The sequence below is a fragment of the Squalius cephalus genome (assembly GCF_949319135.1).
Source record: "Squalius cephalus genome assembly, chromosome: 11".
NCBI lineage: Eukaryota > Metazoa > Chordata > Actinopteri > Cypriniformes > Leuciscidae > Squalius > Squalius cephalus.
This window is the reverse complement of record NC_137132.1, coordinates 23,398,161-23,416,437: the sequence shown is the minus strand read 5'-3', so window position 1 is coordinate 23,416,437 and position 18,277 is coordinate 23,398,161. Positions and strand designations below refer to the sequence as shown.

Here is an 18,277-nt window from a genome sequence, read left to right as displayed (position 1 = left end):
ATAAGTTGCAATTTCAAAAATGCTGCTTTTTCGTGTTGGTTTAAGATGCTATTGAAAAAGAGTGCTGGTTTCTGACAGGCTTTGAATGTGCCATGAAGTTTGTAAGATATATACAATATAGTGACAACACAACACTGGAATTACCGATAACATCGGGGGAGGGGGTGTTTTGAATGCGCACTTTCGCTATTGAATTTGCGATCACGTGTACTCTGTGTATAGGGAGCGGCGGTACTACTGACCACACATTTTACAAGATATTAGTCAATGACGCTTCAGGATATGTTGCACACCAAATCCTCCGCCATTGTCCTGTCAGTCATCTCTCCTTACTCTCGTCACATAAGTGAAATTTGACTCTGCAGTTCGTACTGTATGAAGCAGACCAGGCGCTTTCAGTTTAAAATTGTAGTGTCTGTTATACAACTGAACTAAATGGTTTTTATTTCTATAAAAAAGCAAAAAGACAGTGGGTGCAGTGCCACAGTGGCCAAGTAATGTAATCGTGTATGGCCGACCACCTTGTAACACTGGTAATACCGACTACCGCAGCAAGTCTACAGTAAGAGCTTGTTATAAAGCTGGATCTCCTGTATGAAGGAGCTCTGCTGGGTAATTGAACTTTATAAGATATTTCGCAAGTTGTTGGAATTTAAGGACCACTGGTGGACAGAGGATTTGAGATGGTGCAGTTTACAGAGAAACCTCTTCGACGGTACTGATGCCGTGGCACGTCCTCGACATTAAAAATCCAGTCATGTTTTTAAGGCTTGAGGCGACTTTTAGATTCATTGACAGCCAGTGGGCATGTTTCTCAAATGAGAACATAGAAAAATGACCTCTGAGAGTCTGTGTGCTTTGGCTAAAAGCAAGAGGACTGTGAAAATCCTCAGCTTGAACCTGTGTTGAGTGATTCTGCAGAGCTGAAGTCAAGGCCAGTCATAAAGAAAGAATAGTGATGTCACCAGACAGACGCTTGCTAACACAGATTCAGTAACGCATTGCTTGGTGCCTGTTTATATAATGCATTATAAGGCTGTTATATTGCACATTGTGGGCTATGTGAATATTTTACACATTTTAATGCATTGTCTTTTTATAAAGGGTTTTAATTATAGTTGGTAAAATTGTTGCAGCAGTTAAATTATTAGATTTTTAATTTGCAGTGATGGCTAAAAATGATACAGATAATATTACTATGGTGGCTATATTCATAAACTCTTTTGCTGAAAAATAAGGGCATATTGATTTTATTTCCATACCATTCAAAATAATTGTTCAAAGAGAATTGAAAATCATACTTGTAAACTTGAGGCAAACTTGATCTAGGTTAACCAGCTACTTATCTATATCTTGAAGATGTGGCTTTGTAAGATTTTTGCTATGTTTTTGGGAAGTCTCTTGTGCTCACCAAAGATACATTTATTTAATAGAAAAATGCAGTCCTGTAATGTTGTCAGTATCACTCGATCCTTCAGAAATCATTCTAATATGCTGATTTGGTGCTGTAGGAAACTCAAAGCGAAGACCAGGAGACTTGGTCGAATTTTCAGCAGGATTCTTTATTGAGAAGACGAGCTGTCGGTAGCTGCAGTCATCAAGTCTAACTACGGCAGTGCACATTGTAGTTTATATAGATAGATTGTAGGAGGCAGTGCTTAGAAATGGAGACAAAGCACCAGACTGACGACCTTAAATGCTAAATTCAAGGTAGTCTACCTTAGTTTTTCATGTTATGTTATGCAAGGACATAAAATCAGCAGATGTTAAACATTCTTAAATTTGTAATCCCACAGTGCTCAAGAAACATTATTATTATGAGTGTTGAAAACAGTTGTGCTGCTTGCTTAATATTTTCATTGTTCACACGTTAGTTTAGGATCCAATTCTCACTATAACTATTAACTACAACTTTTGCCTCAAACTCGTAATTACTTCTTATTAATAGCTAGTAAGTTAGTTGTTAAGTTTAGGTATTGGGTAGGATTAAGGGATGTAGAATAAGGTCATGCAGAAAAAGACATTAATATGTGCTTTAAAAGTACTAATAAACAGCCAATATCCTAGTAATATGCATGTTAATAATCACCTAGTTAAAGGCAGGGTAGGTAGGATTTTTCTAAAAAAAAAACATTCCAAATTTGTTTAAACTGTCTTTATATACCAATACATAATTAAAATGTAAGTACTCTGAAAAAAATCGAGTGTCTGTAGACCTCTCACGACTGTTGTAAACACAGCTAATTATTTCCATTCACTCCACCCCCTCCCTTCTGAGCTCCTTCCAAAGCCACGCCCCCAAAACACATGAACGCCAAACGCTCAGGCTCAGCTGGAAGACGCATTTATTTACCTGAGACGAGTGGAGAGGAAAGAGCGCAGTGCATGCAGTGACATCATGTCAGAATCACATGTAATAAAATACCTAACTTTATCACTATGAATATAAACAAATAAGATGGCTTTTAGTACTCACTATCAAGCTAGCATATCGATACTGGTAAAGTTTAAAATATATTTTGTTTGATTCGGTAACGAGCTATATTTATAGGTAATGAGCTATATTTATAAGGCAAAGCTAAAAACAGGTTGCATTGATACACGTTTTTCCATTACCATCAGTTACACTGTGATGAAGGTGAATTTTGTGTAAGATTCTTAACATATGGTGTTTTGCGAGTTTCCATGATGAAAACATTGTTGACTCTGATGAGGACTACACTCCGGAGACAAGTACCGCATCGTCGGTTCGAGGACAGGTCCGGGGTCGAGGGCGAAGCAGAGGAGTGCGCGCATATGGGCAGATCTTGTAGCAACGGGGTGGTAGCCATGGTTGCGAGAGAGACTGACAGTCGCCCAAACCAATCAATTGTTTCGTCCCGGATGGAAATAATGAGCTGTGTTTATTGCAGATTAAAAGGTCTACAGTCACTCGATTTTTATACTCTCTTTTTCAGAGCACTTACATTTTAATTATGTATTGGTATATAAAGACAGTTTAAACAAATTTGAAAAAAAGTTTTTTTGAAAAATCCTACCTACCCTACCTTTAATGGTGAGAATTGGACCCTTAACTAAAGCGTTACCTTTTTGTGGAAACCATAATATATTCAGAATTCTTTGAATTGAAAACAACAGCATTTAGAACAGCAAAATAACTTTTAGTTATTTTGAAATCGGTAGTCTGTATCAGCTGCAAAAATCCACCAAAGATGACCACAGATTCTCTTCACTTTAAACCCAAGAATGGAGCCACAGGATGAAATGCAGAGATGGTCTCGCAGTTCGGGCTCACAACTTGTTTCACTTCTTTTCAAATTTAAATGCACATGCTGAGTTAATTTGCGGTCATTGTTTGAAACATGATTCCTTATCCCGTCTTGTAATCATTTCTGACCTTGTTGATGTTTTTTGTGCTCTGCAACCAAAGTACTTTTCATTTTCAAGCTTTCATGGCGTGTTGCATGCAGCTTGTTCAGATTACCCATTTGAACTCCTCACTGATGAGCTGGTTTATAATGTTATTGCATTATTAAAGCATGCGATGACAACTGTGTGCAAATGCAATTTCGTTTTATGATTGGGTCATCAATTTGAGATTTGAGCTCACTCGAATGCTGTCTAAGCTCAGTTAAATTTGGGTAATGACATGTCAAAGAAAACAATATGCAATCTCAAAAGAATGTAAATGAAAAAAAATTAGAGATATATATAAGAGATTCAATCTGATTTGATTTTTTCGCTAGGTTGCTTGTGGAGAGGATCTTCGCCCAATATCTCGTGCCTCACAATCTAGAGACTACAGAGCGAATGAAGTGCCTATATTACTTGTACGCCACATTGGATGGAAATGCTGTCAAGTAGGTGCAGTAATTCTTGTTTTATTCATCTAAAACATCTGCTTGTGCAGAAATTGAGTAGATGATTTTGAACCATGCAACCTGCAAACAAAAAGCCCCATTCTGTTAAACATTGTTTAATTTCGAAATGCATCATGTTATGGAAGTAAAATTGTTTCATGATGTTTTTAATGGAAAATAGGATTTTATAAGGTGCTTGTGGGTCTGAAAAGAGTTTATGAAGATGTATTTGCAGACATGGAATGTTGATTGTGGTTGTTGTGGTCTATCTCTCCTATAGAGCTCTGAATGAAATGTGGAAGTGTCAGAACATGCTGAGACACCATGTCAAAGATCTTCTGGATCTTGTTAAACAGCCAAAAGTTGGTTTTTCCTCTCAGTTGTTTGGTTTTGGTTATAGCTTTTCTGATTTCTCTATATTACATGTTGTACTCCTGGTTGAACATTCTTGAATTCCTTTATCCCCCCAGTCTGACTCTTACAACAAGGCCGTGTTCTCAAAGGTCATGGTTATCACAAGTAAGTCGTGTTTGTTCTCTGCAGTGCTGTTAGATTAATCTCCTGTCAAATACAATCAGCTTTTTGTGTAAGAAAAACGTTCACTGAGGGGGAAACATCTCTCCGTCTCCATCTCTGTGTTAAAGAAAACCTGCCAGACCCGGGGAAGACGCAGGACTTTGTGAAGAAGCTCGCTCAGGTTCTTGAGGAGGACGAGAAGATCAGAAAGCAGCTGGAGACTCTCGTGAGCCCATCCTGCTCGTGTAAGCAGGCCGAGGTCTGCGTGGTAAGAACCGTATTTCTTCGCCTTGCAGAAAAATCTGTTTTTTATCTTTTGTAGTTTAAGTTGTCTCAGTTTGTGGCTGTGTTTGCACTCCACAGAAAGAAATCACCAAAAAACTGGGCAGCCCCAAACAGCCCAGCAACCCTTTCCTAGAGATGGTGAAGTTTTTATTGGAGAGGATAGCACCCGTTCATATCGACACAGAGTCTATCAGGTACATTAAGACTTTTAAATACCGGGAATAAATGTACCATAATTTGCGCGCTGTCTCACTGCTTCCTCTCTTTCTGCAGTGCACTTATCAAACAAGTGAACAAATCTATAGAAGGAACTGCTGATGATGAAGATGAGGGAGTCCCGACTGAGCAAGCAATCAGAGCCGGCCTGGAGCTTCTGAAAGTAAATAAACCTCTACTAGGCCCATTACCGCATTGGACTGTGTCCGTGCCGCTGTTAAATCCCATTAGCACAGAAACATACATGCATATCAATATTTGGATTGAGTCAGATTTTTTTCTGAATTTGTTGATCCAGTATAGCTACTGGGTTTATTTATTTTCATTTTATTTATTTGTTTTTATTTTTAATACATTTGGTGTCTTCTTTATCCAAAGCAATTTACATTGAATTTAAGGGTACATTTTTCAGTTTATGTGCTAGCGCCATGGTCTACTATTTTATTTTTATTTTTATTTTATTGTATTCTATTTTATTATTTTATTTTATTCCTCCAATTCAGATGAACCATTAATTCAACCAAACAGTTATTGTTTGATTCAAATGTTACATATAAGAATTAAATCACTATGAAACATCTGGTAACATTACCAAGAATATGTGCAAACTGTTTCAATGAATTGATTAAAACTTGATTCACCTATTCATGTACTGAGTCAAACTTGCCAATACTACTGTATTTTAAATGAGAAACAGACCATCTTTAGAAATATTAACGGCCCAATAAAATGCCAGCAGACAATATCATTCAGACTTTAATATACACATTTAATAGAATGTAAACTCTTTTTATTATTAATTTGTTGGTATGTGTTCATTGGTGTACTGAAGTGTCTTTACGCCCCTCAGGTCCTGTCCTTCACTCACCCTGTGTCGTTTCATTCTGCCGAAACCTTCGAGTCTTTGCTGGGCTGTCTGAAGATGGACGATGAAAAGGTTGCAGAGGCCGCACTGCAGATCTTCAAAAACACTGGCAACAAACTGGAGGAGAGCTTCCCACACATCAAATCGTAAGTTTGAGTCTGTCTCATGGACCCCACGGGCTGTTCAGAAGAGCACATCTGGGCTTTCGTTCTAGAGGAGTGATGCTGCTCGAATTGTTCCACCACTTCAAACGTTTTAATCATACTTATATTTATTGAAGACCATTTCTCATTTTGTGATTTCTGAGATGCTCTGCCGCTTGAAATTGGAAAACCATTTTCTATTGTGCTGTACAGTCATCCATAAAGTGGATGTTGCCATTCACTTCTGCCTGTTTTACTTCTTTTTGCCCCCTAGAGTCCTGTTACCAGTACTGCAGCAGAAAGCAAAGAAGGGTCCTCCTCGCCAGGCCAAATATGCCATCCACTGTATCCATGCCATGTTCTCCAACAGAGATACACACTTTGCACAGATATTTGAGGTAAGATTGTGAGGAATAGTCTTGATGTCTAAAATATATCTGGAATAATGTTTTTGTAATTTTGCTGTTCCTCTGAAATGACTTTCCTTTTTGGCTAATGTGAACGAGACCTTCACATGTTCACTTTAAAATTTTACCTGGATGCCTGACATTCTAACCAATTCTTTCTCCCACAGCCTCTGTATAAGAGTCTAGACACAGACAACATGGAACAGCTCATCACCCCTTTAACGACACTGGGACACCTGGCCATGCTGGCCCCGGAACAGTTTGCAGCTCCGCTCAAATCTTTAGTGGCCAATTTCATCGTTAAAGACCTGCTAATGAACGACCGGGTAAATTACTGCACTGCTCATTACTGTTTCCGCAATAAAGCCTGAATTTTGATGAGAGGACACAGCAATCAGTGTGATGCACTGCATAGAAATGCACATTTTTATATCTCCCCTTCTGGTGAAGTAGTGCAGAATGCGAGGACTCAAAATTAACTCAGAAACTTGATGTATAAACGCCTCTGGATTGCTTCACTGTAACATACATTGTGAACCCAGAGTTATTTTTTTGTAAATAAACATTTGTGTATTTTCTGGCCATTACAGGATGGGCATAAATTATAAAAATAGAATATACATATAAATTAAAAGTAAATAACTTATAGTAAATATATTTTTGACTTGGATATATTACTGTTCCAATGTAGAATATTCCAATATTTAAAAAAAAAAAATATTCCAATATCATAATACCAATAATAAATATTACATTTTATATATATATATATATATATATATATATATATATATATATAATTTGTATTTTTTTATTTAAGTATATTTTGGATTGAAATGTTACTGAAAAAATATGCCAAAAATAATAAATAGAATATTCATTTGATTAAATGTTAATATTTGTTTATAAAGCCTCAAGGGAAATCTTTGTGTGTGTGTGTTCTAACTTCAATATAAATAATGACTGTTCTTAAGGTTAGTATGAACATGAACTAACATGGGAAAAAAATAACAAAAACATTAGACATTTAAATTGTTAATCACAATTATTTGTATAACAATGAATCATCAGCCAAAGTTTCATGATCGTGAAAGCACTGCTGATAATGAATACCATAGCCGGTCAAGAGAGCAGCATTAAATATGCATGTGTTGTTTATTTGCCTGTAGCATGAACTAATTTAGACTCATTTAATTAATGTGATTTTATGGGTGTGTGCTTGCTTAAGGCTCAAATCAACCCAGTATAATTATGAGAGTAAATGCCTTAGAAAGTTCAGAACGTATCAAACAGATGAGATCCCGTTTACTGATCTCATTTGATTGACCTTGTGGGCACATATTTATTTAATTTTGCAGCAGTTTTAAATCAAGTCGTGTGCTTTAATACACATAGACGTGTGACACATCATTTGTCTCCTCGCCTCTATTACAAGCAGTGTGCTTATTTTTAGTTGTAGCCTTGTTAGCAAACTTTCAGACCAAGCAATAAAGGGTTCTCCACACTCTCTGGTTTTTGAGGCATCTGATACTGATCTAGATTTTCTGTTTGCTGCAAAGATTGCTGGCAAGAAAACCACCAAGCTGTGGGTGCCGGATGATGAAGTCTCTCCTGAAACATTGGCTAAGGTGAGACGCTCCGTAAATAAATCACAACTTCAGCTAAGATTTGTCTTTTACTATTTATTATTCATTTTCCCAGAGTAAATCACATCTCAGTCTGTATTGCATTGATTCCCAACAGATATGGCTAGACAGGTTCTTCTTTTCATCTTTTAGGTTTTTTTTTTTTTCACCTTCAAATAGGTGTCATTATATTTTAAATAAATAACACCTAAGCTTGCAGTCTCAGGAGATCCTAGTTACTAGCGAGTAAATTATGAGTTTAATGTTCCTCTGTCTGTGTGTGTTTCAGATTCAGGGTCTGAAACTGATGGTCAGGTGGCTGCTCGGCGTGAAGAACAACCAGAGTAAATCTGGCAACTCCACTCTGAGAATGCTGACGGCTATCCTGAGCAGCGATGGGGATCTGACGGAGCAGGGCAAGATGGGGTGAGTGGCACTTTGAGTCAATGCCCTAAATGCATAGTTCCAAACCCTTCACTAGTGACTACCATGAGCAGTGATGCAAAATAAAAAATATAGGTAAATTTCATGGTTTTAAGAGCACTCAAAAACAGCATTTTTTACACTACGACAAATAAACACTACCGTTCAAAAGTTTGTAAAGATCCCGTAAGATTTTTTGTTTTTGAAATAAGTCTTATGCTCACCAAGCCTGCATTTGTTTGATCAAAAATAGTGAAATTATTAGAATTTAAAATAACTGTTCTCCATTTTAAAATATTTTAATATACAATGTATTCATGTGATCTTCAGTGTCACATGATCCTTCAGAAATCATTCGAATGTGCTGATTTTGGGCTCAAGAAACTTTTCTTATTATCAACGTTGAAAGCAATTGTGCTGCTTAATATTTTTATGGAAACCATTATACATTTTTCAGCATTCTTGGGTGAATAGAAAAACAGCATTTGTTTGAAATAGAAACAGTTTGTACATTACACATTTCTTTGCTGTCACTTTTGATGAATTGAATGCATCCTTGCTGAATAAAAGTATTAATTTCTTTCAGTTTTTTTTTTAATTTGTACCGTTTTTTTCTTTTAAAAAATCTGACTGACTGACTTTTGAACAGTAGTGTAAGATAAAATCGTCAAAAGTTAAAATGTATGGTTTTGTTTAGAATTTAATGTATAGTTTTTACAAATGTATTAATTATAACCCCCCCCAACTCATACTGGGGGGTCCCAGTCTGTTACATGTGCTTTACCAAAAAGGCTGGATATTATACTTTCATTTTAATAGGAAACTCCAACATCACAATAAATTCATGAACACTTTAGCTGGAAAATGATGGCATACATGGCAAAACATTACTGATGCTTTTATTTGTATGTTGTGATGTGGGAGTGATTTTATGTGCTGGCTTTCTGTGTGTGGGTGTACAGGAAGCCGGACATGTCTCGTCTGCGGCTAGCAGCCGGCTGTGCGATTCTTCGTCTCGCTCAGGAGCCGTGCTACCATGAGATCATCACCCTGGAGCAGTACCAGCTCTGCGCCCTCGTTATCAACGTAAGACCCATCGCCGGCTCCTTATCTGACTGCATATTGGTCTAATGTCCAAAAAAAACATTGTTTTAATGGGTTACTCTGCTCTGACTAACAGGCTGGTTGGTTTTTTAGTGATTCACTGTATTCCTGGTCACCTGCCACGCTTTGAAGTCTTATCTGATGTGCAGGTTATGATAAACATATCTTTGAGGAAGCCTCACTAAGGGTCACTTAACTTTTAGCTGCAAACCGACCGTTAAAATCAGAAGTCAGCTTCCAAATAATGCCTCTCTTATTGCAGATGTAGCCTCAGTATGAATGTCCATTCACAATCCATTTTACTTTTATAAGATGGATGACTATTTCAGAGTACAACTGGATGTTTAAGCAGAAAAAAACCAGGGTGGGAATTAATTGGATTGTTGAAAGTGGGTGTTTCATATTAAAATGGAGCCAGACCAAATGTATGTTTGACCAAAACCAAAGCTTAAGCAGGATATGCAGGCTGTTAGATAATATTGCTAACTGACAGCCAAAAAGTGACATCAGAAGAAAAATATAGCGGTTTCAGAGGAAGGAACCAATCAGTCTTTCACAGCAAGTCTAAATATGTGTATTAAGAAATTAATTGGGGGTCCATTTTGATTTCAGGTTGATCTGTACAGGAAACAAAAACATTGTAGGTTAAACCCTGCAGGAATGGACAGCGTTGCACAAACCTGGTGGTGGCACCTAACACTAGGTCGCTGCAAGGTTATTGTTCCTGGAGTGTTTTGTAAACTGTTGATGAAAAGCATCAGCTAAATGACTTATTAGGAACTAATGAGTGCTCTTGTCTTTCTCAGGACGAGTGCTATCAGGTGCGACAGGCCTTCGCCCAGAAGCTGCACAAAGGCCTGTGCAGATTGCGTCTGCCGCTCGAGTACCTGGCCGTGTTCACGTTGTGTGCCAAAGACCCGGTGAAGGAGCGCAGGGCGCACGCCCGTCAGTGCCTGGTCAAAAACATCAACTTGCGCAGGGAGTACCTGAAACAGCACGCAGCAGTCAGCGGTAAGGACAGTCCGTCTAAATCCTGCTCTAAAGACAAAGCTAGAATCAAGAAACTGTTCTTATTCAGTATATTTGGTTAATTAATTATTATTTGAGGTGAGGGTGTGAGGGCGCTTTTAAAAGCTAAAAGAATCATTCCGGAATCAAAAGCAGAATCAAATTCCTTATTAAAGAGGCACACACATGTGGTGTGTTTGTGTGCTAGTGATCTTTATTAGTTAATATTCATGCGTCCAGCACACTGAAATCTTGAGATGCTCTGTTGAACTGTTCATCAGGGTCATTATGCTGAAGACTCTGTTGTTATGTCTGTCCTGTCAGGTGGATTATCCAGTCCGTCGTGTTGGTTTCTTCATCTGTTGCTTTTGGAATAATTTGTTAGTTTCAGACCCTTTGAGAATGTGAACCTTTTCCAATTATAATTCATATTCATGAACCAGAGTACAAACCCATGCTATTGTCAAATATTGTGGGACCTGGAAAATGTCCAGGATTTTATAATACTCACATAATGTGTGTGTGTGTACTGCAGAGAAGCTGATATCACTCCTGCCGGAATATGTGGTGCCATATGCAATTCACCTTTTGGTCCATGACCCAGACTACGTGAAAGTCCAGGACATTGAGCAGCTCAAAGACATCAAAGAGTGAGTCCACACGAGCTCCACCGGCTTCTCTTCCATCTTTAATCTGAGAACGTTTATCTCTTCATTAGGTTGTCATTTCAAGCTTTGGATGAGATATTTGTTACCAATATGTGCAGCTTGTTAGATGTTTGGCTGGCTGCCGAAAACACTGATAAATGGTGTTCCAGAGTTGCCATCTGCCTTTAATCTTGAAAATGATGTTTCTCTCTCCCTTCCTCTCTCTCGCTCTCTCATATCTTCTCTTTCCCTTCAGGGCTTTATGGTTTGTTTTGGAAATCCTAATGGCCAAAAATGAAAACAACAGCCATGCGTTTATCAGGAAAATGGTGGAAAACATAAAACAGACAAAAGATGGACAGTGTCCGGATGATCCCAAGATTAATGAGGTCCGTCTTGTTTGAAGGATGCATTGCTTTTTTCATGTGGCTATTCAAAAGTTGTTCTAACAGGGAAAACCTTAGAAATGTAAATGATTTTCAGAACTGGACATTTATGAAGTACTGACAAAACTTGTCAATGTCTATAGTCATAAATATTTTATACCGTTATATCGCCCATGCCTATATAAATGTTTTTATTTACACTGTCCTTAATTATCTCTCTTCTGTCTCTTTCTCCTCTCCAGAAACTGTACACAGTGTGTGATGTAGCCATGAACATCGTCATCTCCAAGAGCACCACATACAGTCTCGAGTCGCCTAAAGATCCTGTACTGCCTGCACGCTACTTCACACAACCGGACAAGGTGCTTAACTGCTGCCTTTCTGCTGAACTGCTGCAGGACTTAGTTGTTGAAATACTAGGGAATTTTTATTTTATTTTATTTTTTTTGGATTATGGGATTTTTTTTTTTGCTAGGAAAGTGGATGGGGAGAGAGAGTCAGTATAGGATTGTGACTGGATTTGAACCCATATCTCCCATAAACACCAGCTCTTAATTTATGTATCATGAACCATACACGTTTCTGCCCTGGAGTGGAAAAGTCACAGAAATGTATGAAATCTTAGAGTAATTGAAACGTCTGTACTGTATAGAACATTTTCTTGTTTCTTTTTCATTTTCTTTTGTGCGTCTCAAAAAAAGAAAAAAAAACCTTAACATCTTTATCTAGTCAGAAGTCATAGAAATTTTGATTGGTTAGCAAGTGTGGAAGACCTGCTGCTGGTACAGACTTTAAATCAGTTTCAAAAAAATGTCTGTTCAAAATGATTTTTCTCCCACTCGTTCACTATATCTTTCAATGTCCTCGCTGCCTTTCAGAATTTCAGTAACACAAAAAACTATCTGCCTCCTGAGATGAAGTCGTTCTTCACCCCAGGAAAGGTACATATTTGCCTTCTATTCTGTGCTTTTAACCTTCTTCAGTCCAATAGGACTGTGAGATTGACTGCCTGATTCTCTCCGCAGCCTAAGGCAGCAAACGTGCTGGGCGCCGTGAACAAGCCTCTGTCCGCCACAGGAAAACTGCAGACCAAACTCTCACGAATGGAGACCATCAGCAATGCCAGCAGCAACTCCAACCCCAGCTCTCCCGGCCGCAGTAAAGGACGGTTAGTGTCACAAACACACATACATGTGAGCTAATTGTGTTTGTGTTGAGGAGGAAGGCAAGGCAGCACTCGATTACGAAAGATCGTCCTTTCTACTAGAGATGGGAAGTCTCATTCGTTCTCATTCATCAAGTTCGTTTTTTGATGAAGCAATTCAAAAAACGATTCTCCAGTTTACATTTGCATGCAGATTACACAAAAGTAGTACAGTTAATGTTCTTTTTTTGTAGTAAACAATTTTTGGTTCAAAAATACTGTTCATCGCCATGTCTGGGTAGTCTACCTTATATTTGAGAAGTGTACAAACGCTTTGCAGTTTGTTTAAACCAATTAATTAACAAGCCATGTAAAAGCAGTTTGTTTGTAATCTGACCTCACTATAGGTTGTTGGTAGCCTGGAAATCCAGACCTAAATCTAAAAGATTAATGGTCTGGCGTCGACTAATGAAAATCGACCAGCTCGAGGGGCGGCACCAAGTATGCATTTGAAAATCTCGCTGCACGCAATAGGATAACACTACGACCAATCACAACAATAAACCCCATACGCTTAGCTACCAGCGGAGCTAACTGGTAGATTAGACTCTTACCATATCCGGTCGGCAAAACAGCAAAAACATCCTTCTTGCAAAGGAACGATTCGAGCGCCGTCTTCTGTTCCTGTTTTAGATAAAAAGCCAAGTCTAACTCGTTCATTGTAGCGGCCAAATCCGTTTCAAACAACTGGTGTTCATCCATAGCCATCTTGCAACGTTTACTAATGACTTCGACGTCACAGCGCTGTCGTCATCTGTTTAGCTCGCCTCTGGCCCGCCTATATCAGATTACCCGATGTGATTGGTGCAGCTCAGATCGAGGGGCATATTTAATGAGCATCATTACTCTACACCAGAGTAACTCGCTGAGCAAATTCAACTTGTGCTCTCACGAGAACTCTGGATTACCAGGGTAGGTTGTAGGGGAAAACACCATATCATGGCTAGAGATAGCTTTTGCTCTTTATGCTCTGAATGCAAGAAACAACACATCTAACCAGCGATTTTGAAAATATGTAGTTTAGCACATTCCTAAAAACGACATATTTGTTGCATGATCTGTTCAGTAGCATAAATTTGATCCAGATGTCCTGTAAAACCAATGGTGGTGTGCATAAATACACAAGTGTTATAAATAACATTTGACACACTCCCTCTCTTAAAACTGTAAATATTGTTGTAAACACTGAGCTGTCTGCAGTTTGATCTCAAACCTCATCTGAATCCATTTTATGTTATTAACACAAATTGTCATACTGCAAAGTCTGGCTGTGGTATTAACATCCTGCTGTGGACTAAACAAGCTCTATTGAGGTCACAGTGCTTTGTAATCATACCGCCTTTCAGCTTCCACACGAGTGAAAGCAGGAAAGGTAGGTGTGCGGTGGCTGTCTCCAAGTCACTGGGTTATTGAATAGATGTCATTGAGATTCTTTTGAATGGAGTGTTTTATGTGTCTGCGTCACGAAGGCACAATAATTGCTGTTTCCTTTTACCTGTGCTACACTGAAAGAGCACTCTGGGGATGTACTGTTCAATGGCATTGACATGATTCATGCCGTCCTTTCTAGATTTACAATGGCCAAACTCGTAGCTGTCTTTATAATGTGACCAAGACTAACTGATGAGAAATGCCTTGAATTTTGTCATACTTTGAGTCTTTTATTTTTGGTTTCTTCACATTCTTCAATTAGTAGCTCATGGCCTTTAACGAGATTTAAAAAAAAATTCAAAGAGTAACTTGTCTCGCATTACATGTGCATTTCTTTTCTCACCCCAGACTGGACTCGGCTGAAGTGGACCACAGTGAGAATGAAGACATTTCAATGAAGAGCCCGTCTGAGACAGAAAAGCCCGGCAGGGGGCGCAAGCGAGGCGCAGCAGCCAGCCAAGACGACAAGGGCCAGGAGTCCAAACCCAAGCGGGGCCGGAAGAAAGCAGCCAACACGAGCACTGATGATGCTGAGGACCAGTGGGGCGAGGACAGCAGCATAGCAGAGCCGACCATGGAGACCGAAGACGAACAGAACAGCCCACCCAAGAAGGGGCGGCGAGGACGGCCGCCCAAATCAGCAGCCGCAAAGGACGAGACACCCAGCAAGGGCAGGAGGGGTCGCAGGAAGGCTGCTCCACCTGTAGATGAGGAGAATGAGGAAGAGCAGCAAGAGGAAGAGGAGGAGGAAGAGGATGACGCAGGCAGTGAGAATATGGAGGTGAAGCCCAAAGGCAGACGAGGACGGAAACCAAGGTGAGTGGCTGCCTGCATGCACTTCTGTTCTTTTTCATCTTATTATCATTATCATTGATCATATATACTGTATATGACAATCAAGTGTCAGTGGCTTTGGAACATCGGGAGAAGACATGAAGAATTTTGACGAGAATTGAAGGTTTATATAGCCTTCAACCTAATATTGGAAGTTTTTATTGGTTGCTCCTTGAATGTTGCAAAGCAACTAGCGATGGTACGACAAAACACCTTTTTTTTGTATGTGAATGCTGTTTTACGTGAATATTACAACACGAGGGAAGCACAAAGCTTTGTTTACAAAAGAAAGTAGAGGTTGCGACCATGGAAACATTTGGATTCATGCTGAATGAGAGCGGCACATACATTTAAGCCATTTGTCGGCTTTGTATTCTGTTTTGCGATCTGGTAATTTTCCACGAATTTAGAAAAACGCTGTAGGACAGATACATTTTTAAGGCCCGTTCACACCAAGAACGATAACTATAAAGATAACGATTAAGATATAGTTCTAAAAATCATTTGCAGTATTAAAGAATAGCAGAGTTCACACCACATCTATAACGATAATGGCACAGAGAAACAATATCGTTGAAATTCCTTTCAGAACGATTTTATCCAGCTGATGAATGATAAAAACATTGACAGCCATTCAGAATCCATCCTGCTGTAACAAGCTCGAGGAAGTGACAGACCAGCACACGCTTAGAATAAACAGAACAATATCGTCCGCTGGTGTGGACGCTAATATAGTTATCTTTATAGTTATTGCTCTTGGTGTGAACGGGCCTTTACTTGTACATCAAATTCTATTTAACAGTTTGTGCTTCTTTGGTAAAGCAGTAAAGTTTATTTGTGTAGCACATATCACACCCCTGTAATTTAGTTTTGCTTTCTCTGGCAGCACATCAAATAGGCTATAGCTTAAATGTCTCTCACCTGCGGAAGATAAAATTAACTCTTCATACCTTTTACAACAAGTGTCATTTGCTTTGGAACTTCGGGAGGATGAAGAAAAATGGAGTCTTAAGACATGAAGATATTAGACAAGAGATGGTATCTGTCCTGCTCATGTCCCAAATCTCTCTCAGAGTGCTATTTATGATGACACATTTATCTTTGTGGGGAAATATAAAACAAATGTATTTATTTATTCAACTTTATTATATTATTTAGGTTACCATTATTTACTGATATTTATTTCAATGTTTCACAGGCTGAAGTGTGTTATATATGTATATTTATGTATATATCCATAAACGCATACGTGTGTATATATATATATATATATATATACAGTGAGGAAAATAAGTATTTGAACACCCTGCTATTTTGCAAGTTCTCCCACTTGGAAATCATGGAGGGGTCTGAAATTGTCATCGTATGTGCATGTCCACTGTGAGAGACATAATCTAAAAAAAAAAATCCAGAAATCACAATATATGATTTTTTTAACTATTTATTTGTATGATACAGCTGCAAATAAGTATTTGAACACCTGTCTATCAGCTAGAATTCTGACCCTCAAAGACCTGTTAGTCTGCCTTTAAAATGTCCACCTCCACTCCATTTATTATCCTAAATTAGATGCACCTGTTTGAGGTCATTAGCTGCATAAAGACACCTGTCCACCCCATAAAATCAGTAAGAATCCAACTACTAACATGGCCAAGACCAAAGAGCTGTCCAAAGACACTAGAGACAAAATTGTACACCTCCACAAGGCTGGAAAGGGCTACGGGGAAATTGCCAAGCAGCTTGGTGAAAAAAGGTCCACTGTTGGAGCAATCATTAGAAAATGGAAGAAGCTAAACATGACTGTCAATCTCCCTCGGACTGGGGCTCCATGCAAGATCTCACCTCGTGGGGTCTCAATGATCCTAAGAAAGGTGAGAAATCAGCCCAGAACTACACGGGAGGAGCTGGTCAATGACCTGAAAAGAGCTGGGACCACCGTTTCCAAGGTTACTGTTGGTAATACACTAAGACGTCATGGTTTGAAATCATGCATGGCACGGAAGGTTCCCCTGCTTAAACCAGCACATGTCAAGGCCCGTCTTAAAGGGTCATTTCACCCGTGGAGACATGAATGTGTATTGAAAGTGGGTCATTTATGTAGAAGAAATGTGAAATTATTTTTGAATTTGGAGCTTTCTAGACTGAGAAAAGCCAGAAAATGTATGTTTGGCTTATGTGGATGAAAGACAACAACTCCCAGAATGCACTTGCTTCGCTGCCCTACAAGGCCACTCCCAAGCCACGCCTACCGGTAAGACAGCGCACAGTTGAAAACAAAAACATCAAGGCAAGGCTAGGCTACGAGTGAGTCTCCGTGACGAGTTTGCCCAAAATGTCCGGGATTCGGCTTTTGCGTTCTACAGTCGCCATTCATCATGTTTACTGTGGCGAGCAGGACGAGGCTGAGGGGCGCGGGAGAACGGCGCGAGGCCGGTGGCGTGATTACTGACGACCGACACCTGTGAGGCACTGTTTTCTCGTATCTCGCACGGAGGAGCAGGTATTTTCTTAGCAATGGTAAAACACACATCAACCGATCACGCCACCGGCCTCGCGTCTTTCAACCAATCACGCCACCGGCCTCGCGTCTTTCTCCCGCGGCGCTAGCCTCGTCCTGCTCCCTGTATTACTGTGATTACTGATGAAGCGCGCCTGTGAGATGCACCGGTCTCATGGGCTATCTCTCACGGAGGTGCGGGTATTTTCTTAGCAATGTTAAAACGCAAATCAACCGATCACTTGTTTAGCATTCATGTAAACATTACATTCAGATTCACCAATCGGGGTGAATTCAGTTAGATTGAAACAAAAGGTGAGCATGTAAACAATGGATGGCGACCGCAGAAAGCAAAAGCTGAATCCCGGACATTTTTGTCGATCTCGACGGCCGGACATGTCCGGGAAATAGAGTATGGTAACCCCTACTACTCCGCTTTCTTCGTCCCTGCAGTGTTTTCTGCAGGTTTCTGCCGTTGAAATCAAATGCACTCGCACTGATCTGTGATAGGTCTGTTAGCGCATTAGGTCCAACCCCCTATGGGCGGGTTTGAAAGGGTGGATCTAGTGCTTGTAGTCTTAACAGAAATCCCCCCCTCTTACACTTCCTCCTACAATGACGCAAAATGACGATTTTTGCGTCATTGTAGGAGGAAGTGTAAAGAGGTAAATACAGATTTCTCTCGTCTCGGGGGAAAATGAAAAAATGTTGCATGACCATTCAATAGTATGTCTGGGTTTCTAACAATGCAAAGCTTAATGCAAATGGGTGAAGTGTCCCTTTAAGTTTGCCAATGACCATTTGGATGATCCAGAGGAGTCATGGG

General features: G+C 39.4%; 1 protein-coding gene across 2 annotated transcripts in view; it reads left to right on the top strand.

Annotated features, from left to right (window-relative positions):
- The window catches only part of pds5b (PDS5 cohesin associated factor B), a 45,409-nt gene that overhangs the window by 24,201 nt on the left and 2,931 nt on the right, over window positions 1-18,277 (top strand). For both annotated transcript variants that reach the window (XM_079885249.1, XM_079885250.1), the window contains 19 exons: window positions 3,747-3,860; window positions 4,141-4,222; window positions 4,331-4,379; window positions 4,505-4,644; window positions 4,740-4,855; window positions 4,935-5,040; window positions 5,728-5,888; window positions 6,160-6,283; window positions 6,460-6,618; window positions 7,852-7,920; window positions 8,207-8,343; window positions 9,303-9,426; window positions 10,251-10,455; window positions 10,988-11,102; window positions 11,356-11,488; window positions 11,728-11,847; window positions 12,364-12,426; window positions 12,511-12,653; window positions 14,469-14,936. In XM_079885249.1, coding sequence (XP_079741375.1) covers window positions 3,747-3,860; window positions 4,141-4,222; window positions 4,331-4,379; window positions 4,505-4,644; window positions 4,740-4,855; window positions 4,935-5,040; window positions 5,728-5,888; window positions 6,160-6,283; window positions 6,460-6,618; window positions 7,852-7,920; window positions 8,207-8,343; window positions 9,303-9,426; window positions 10,251-10,455; window positions 10,988-11,102; window positions 11,356-11,488; window positions 11,728-11,847; window positions 12,364-12,426; window positions 12,511-12,653; window positions 14,469-14,936 — 2,628 coding nt within the window. The remainder of the gene's footprint in view (window positions 1-3,746; window positions 3,861-4,140; window positions 4,223-4,330; window positions 4,380-4,504; window positions 4,645-4,739; window positions 4,856-4,934; window positions 5,041-5,727; window positions 5,889-6,159; window positions 6,284-6,459; window positions 6,619-7,851; window positions 7,921-8,206; window positions 8,344-9,302; window positions 9,427-10,250; window positions 10,456-10,987; window positions 11,103-11,355; window positions 11,489-11,727; window positions 11,848-12,363; window positions 12,427-12,510; window positions 12,654-14,468; window positions 14,937-18,277) is intronic.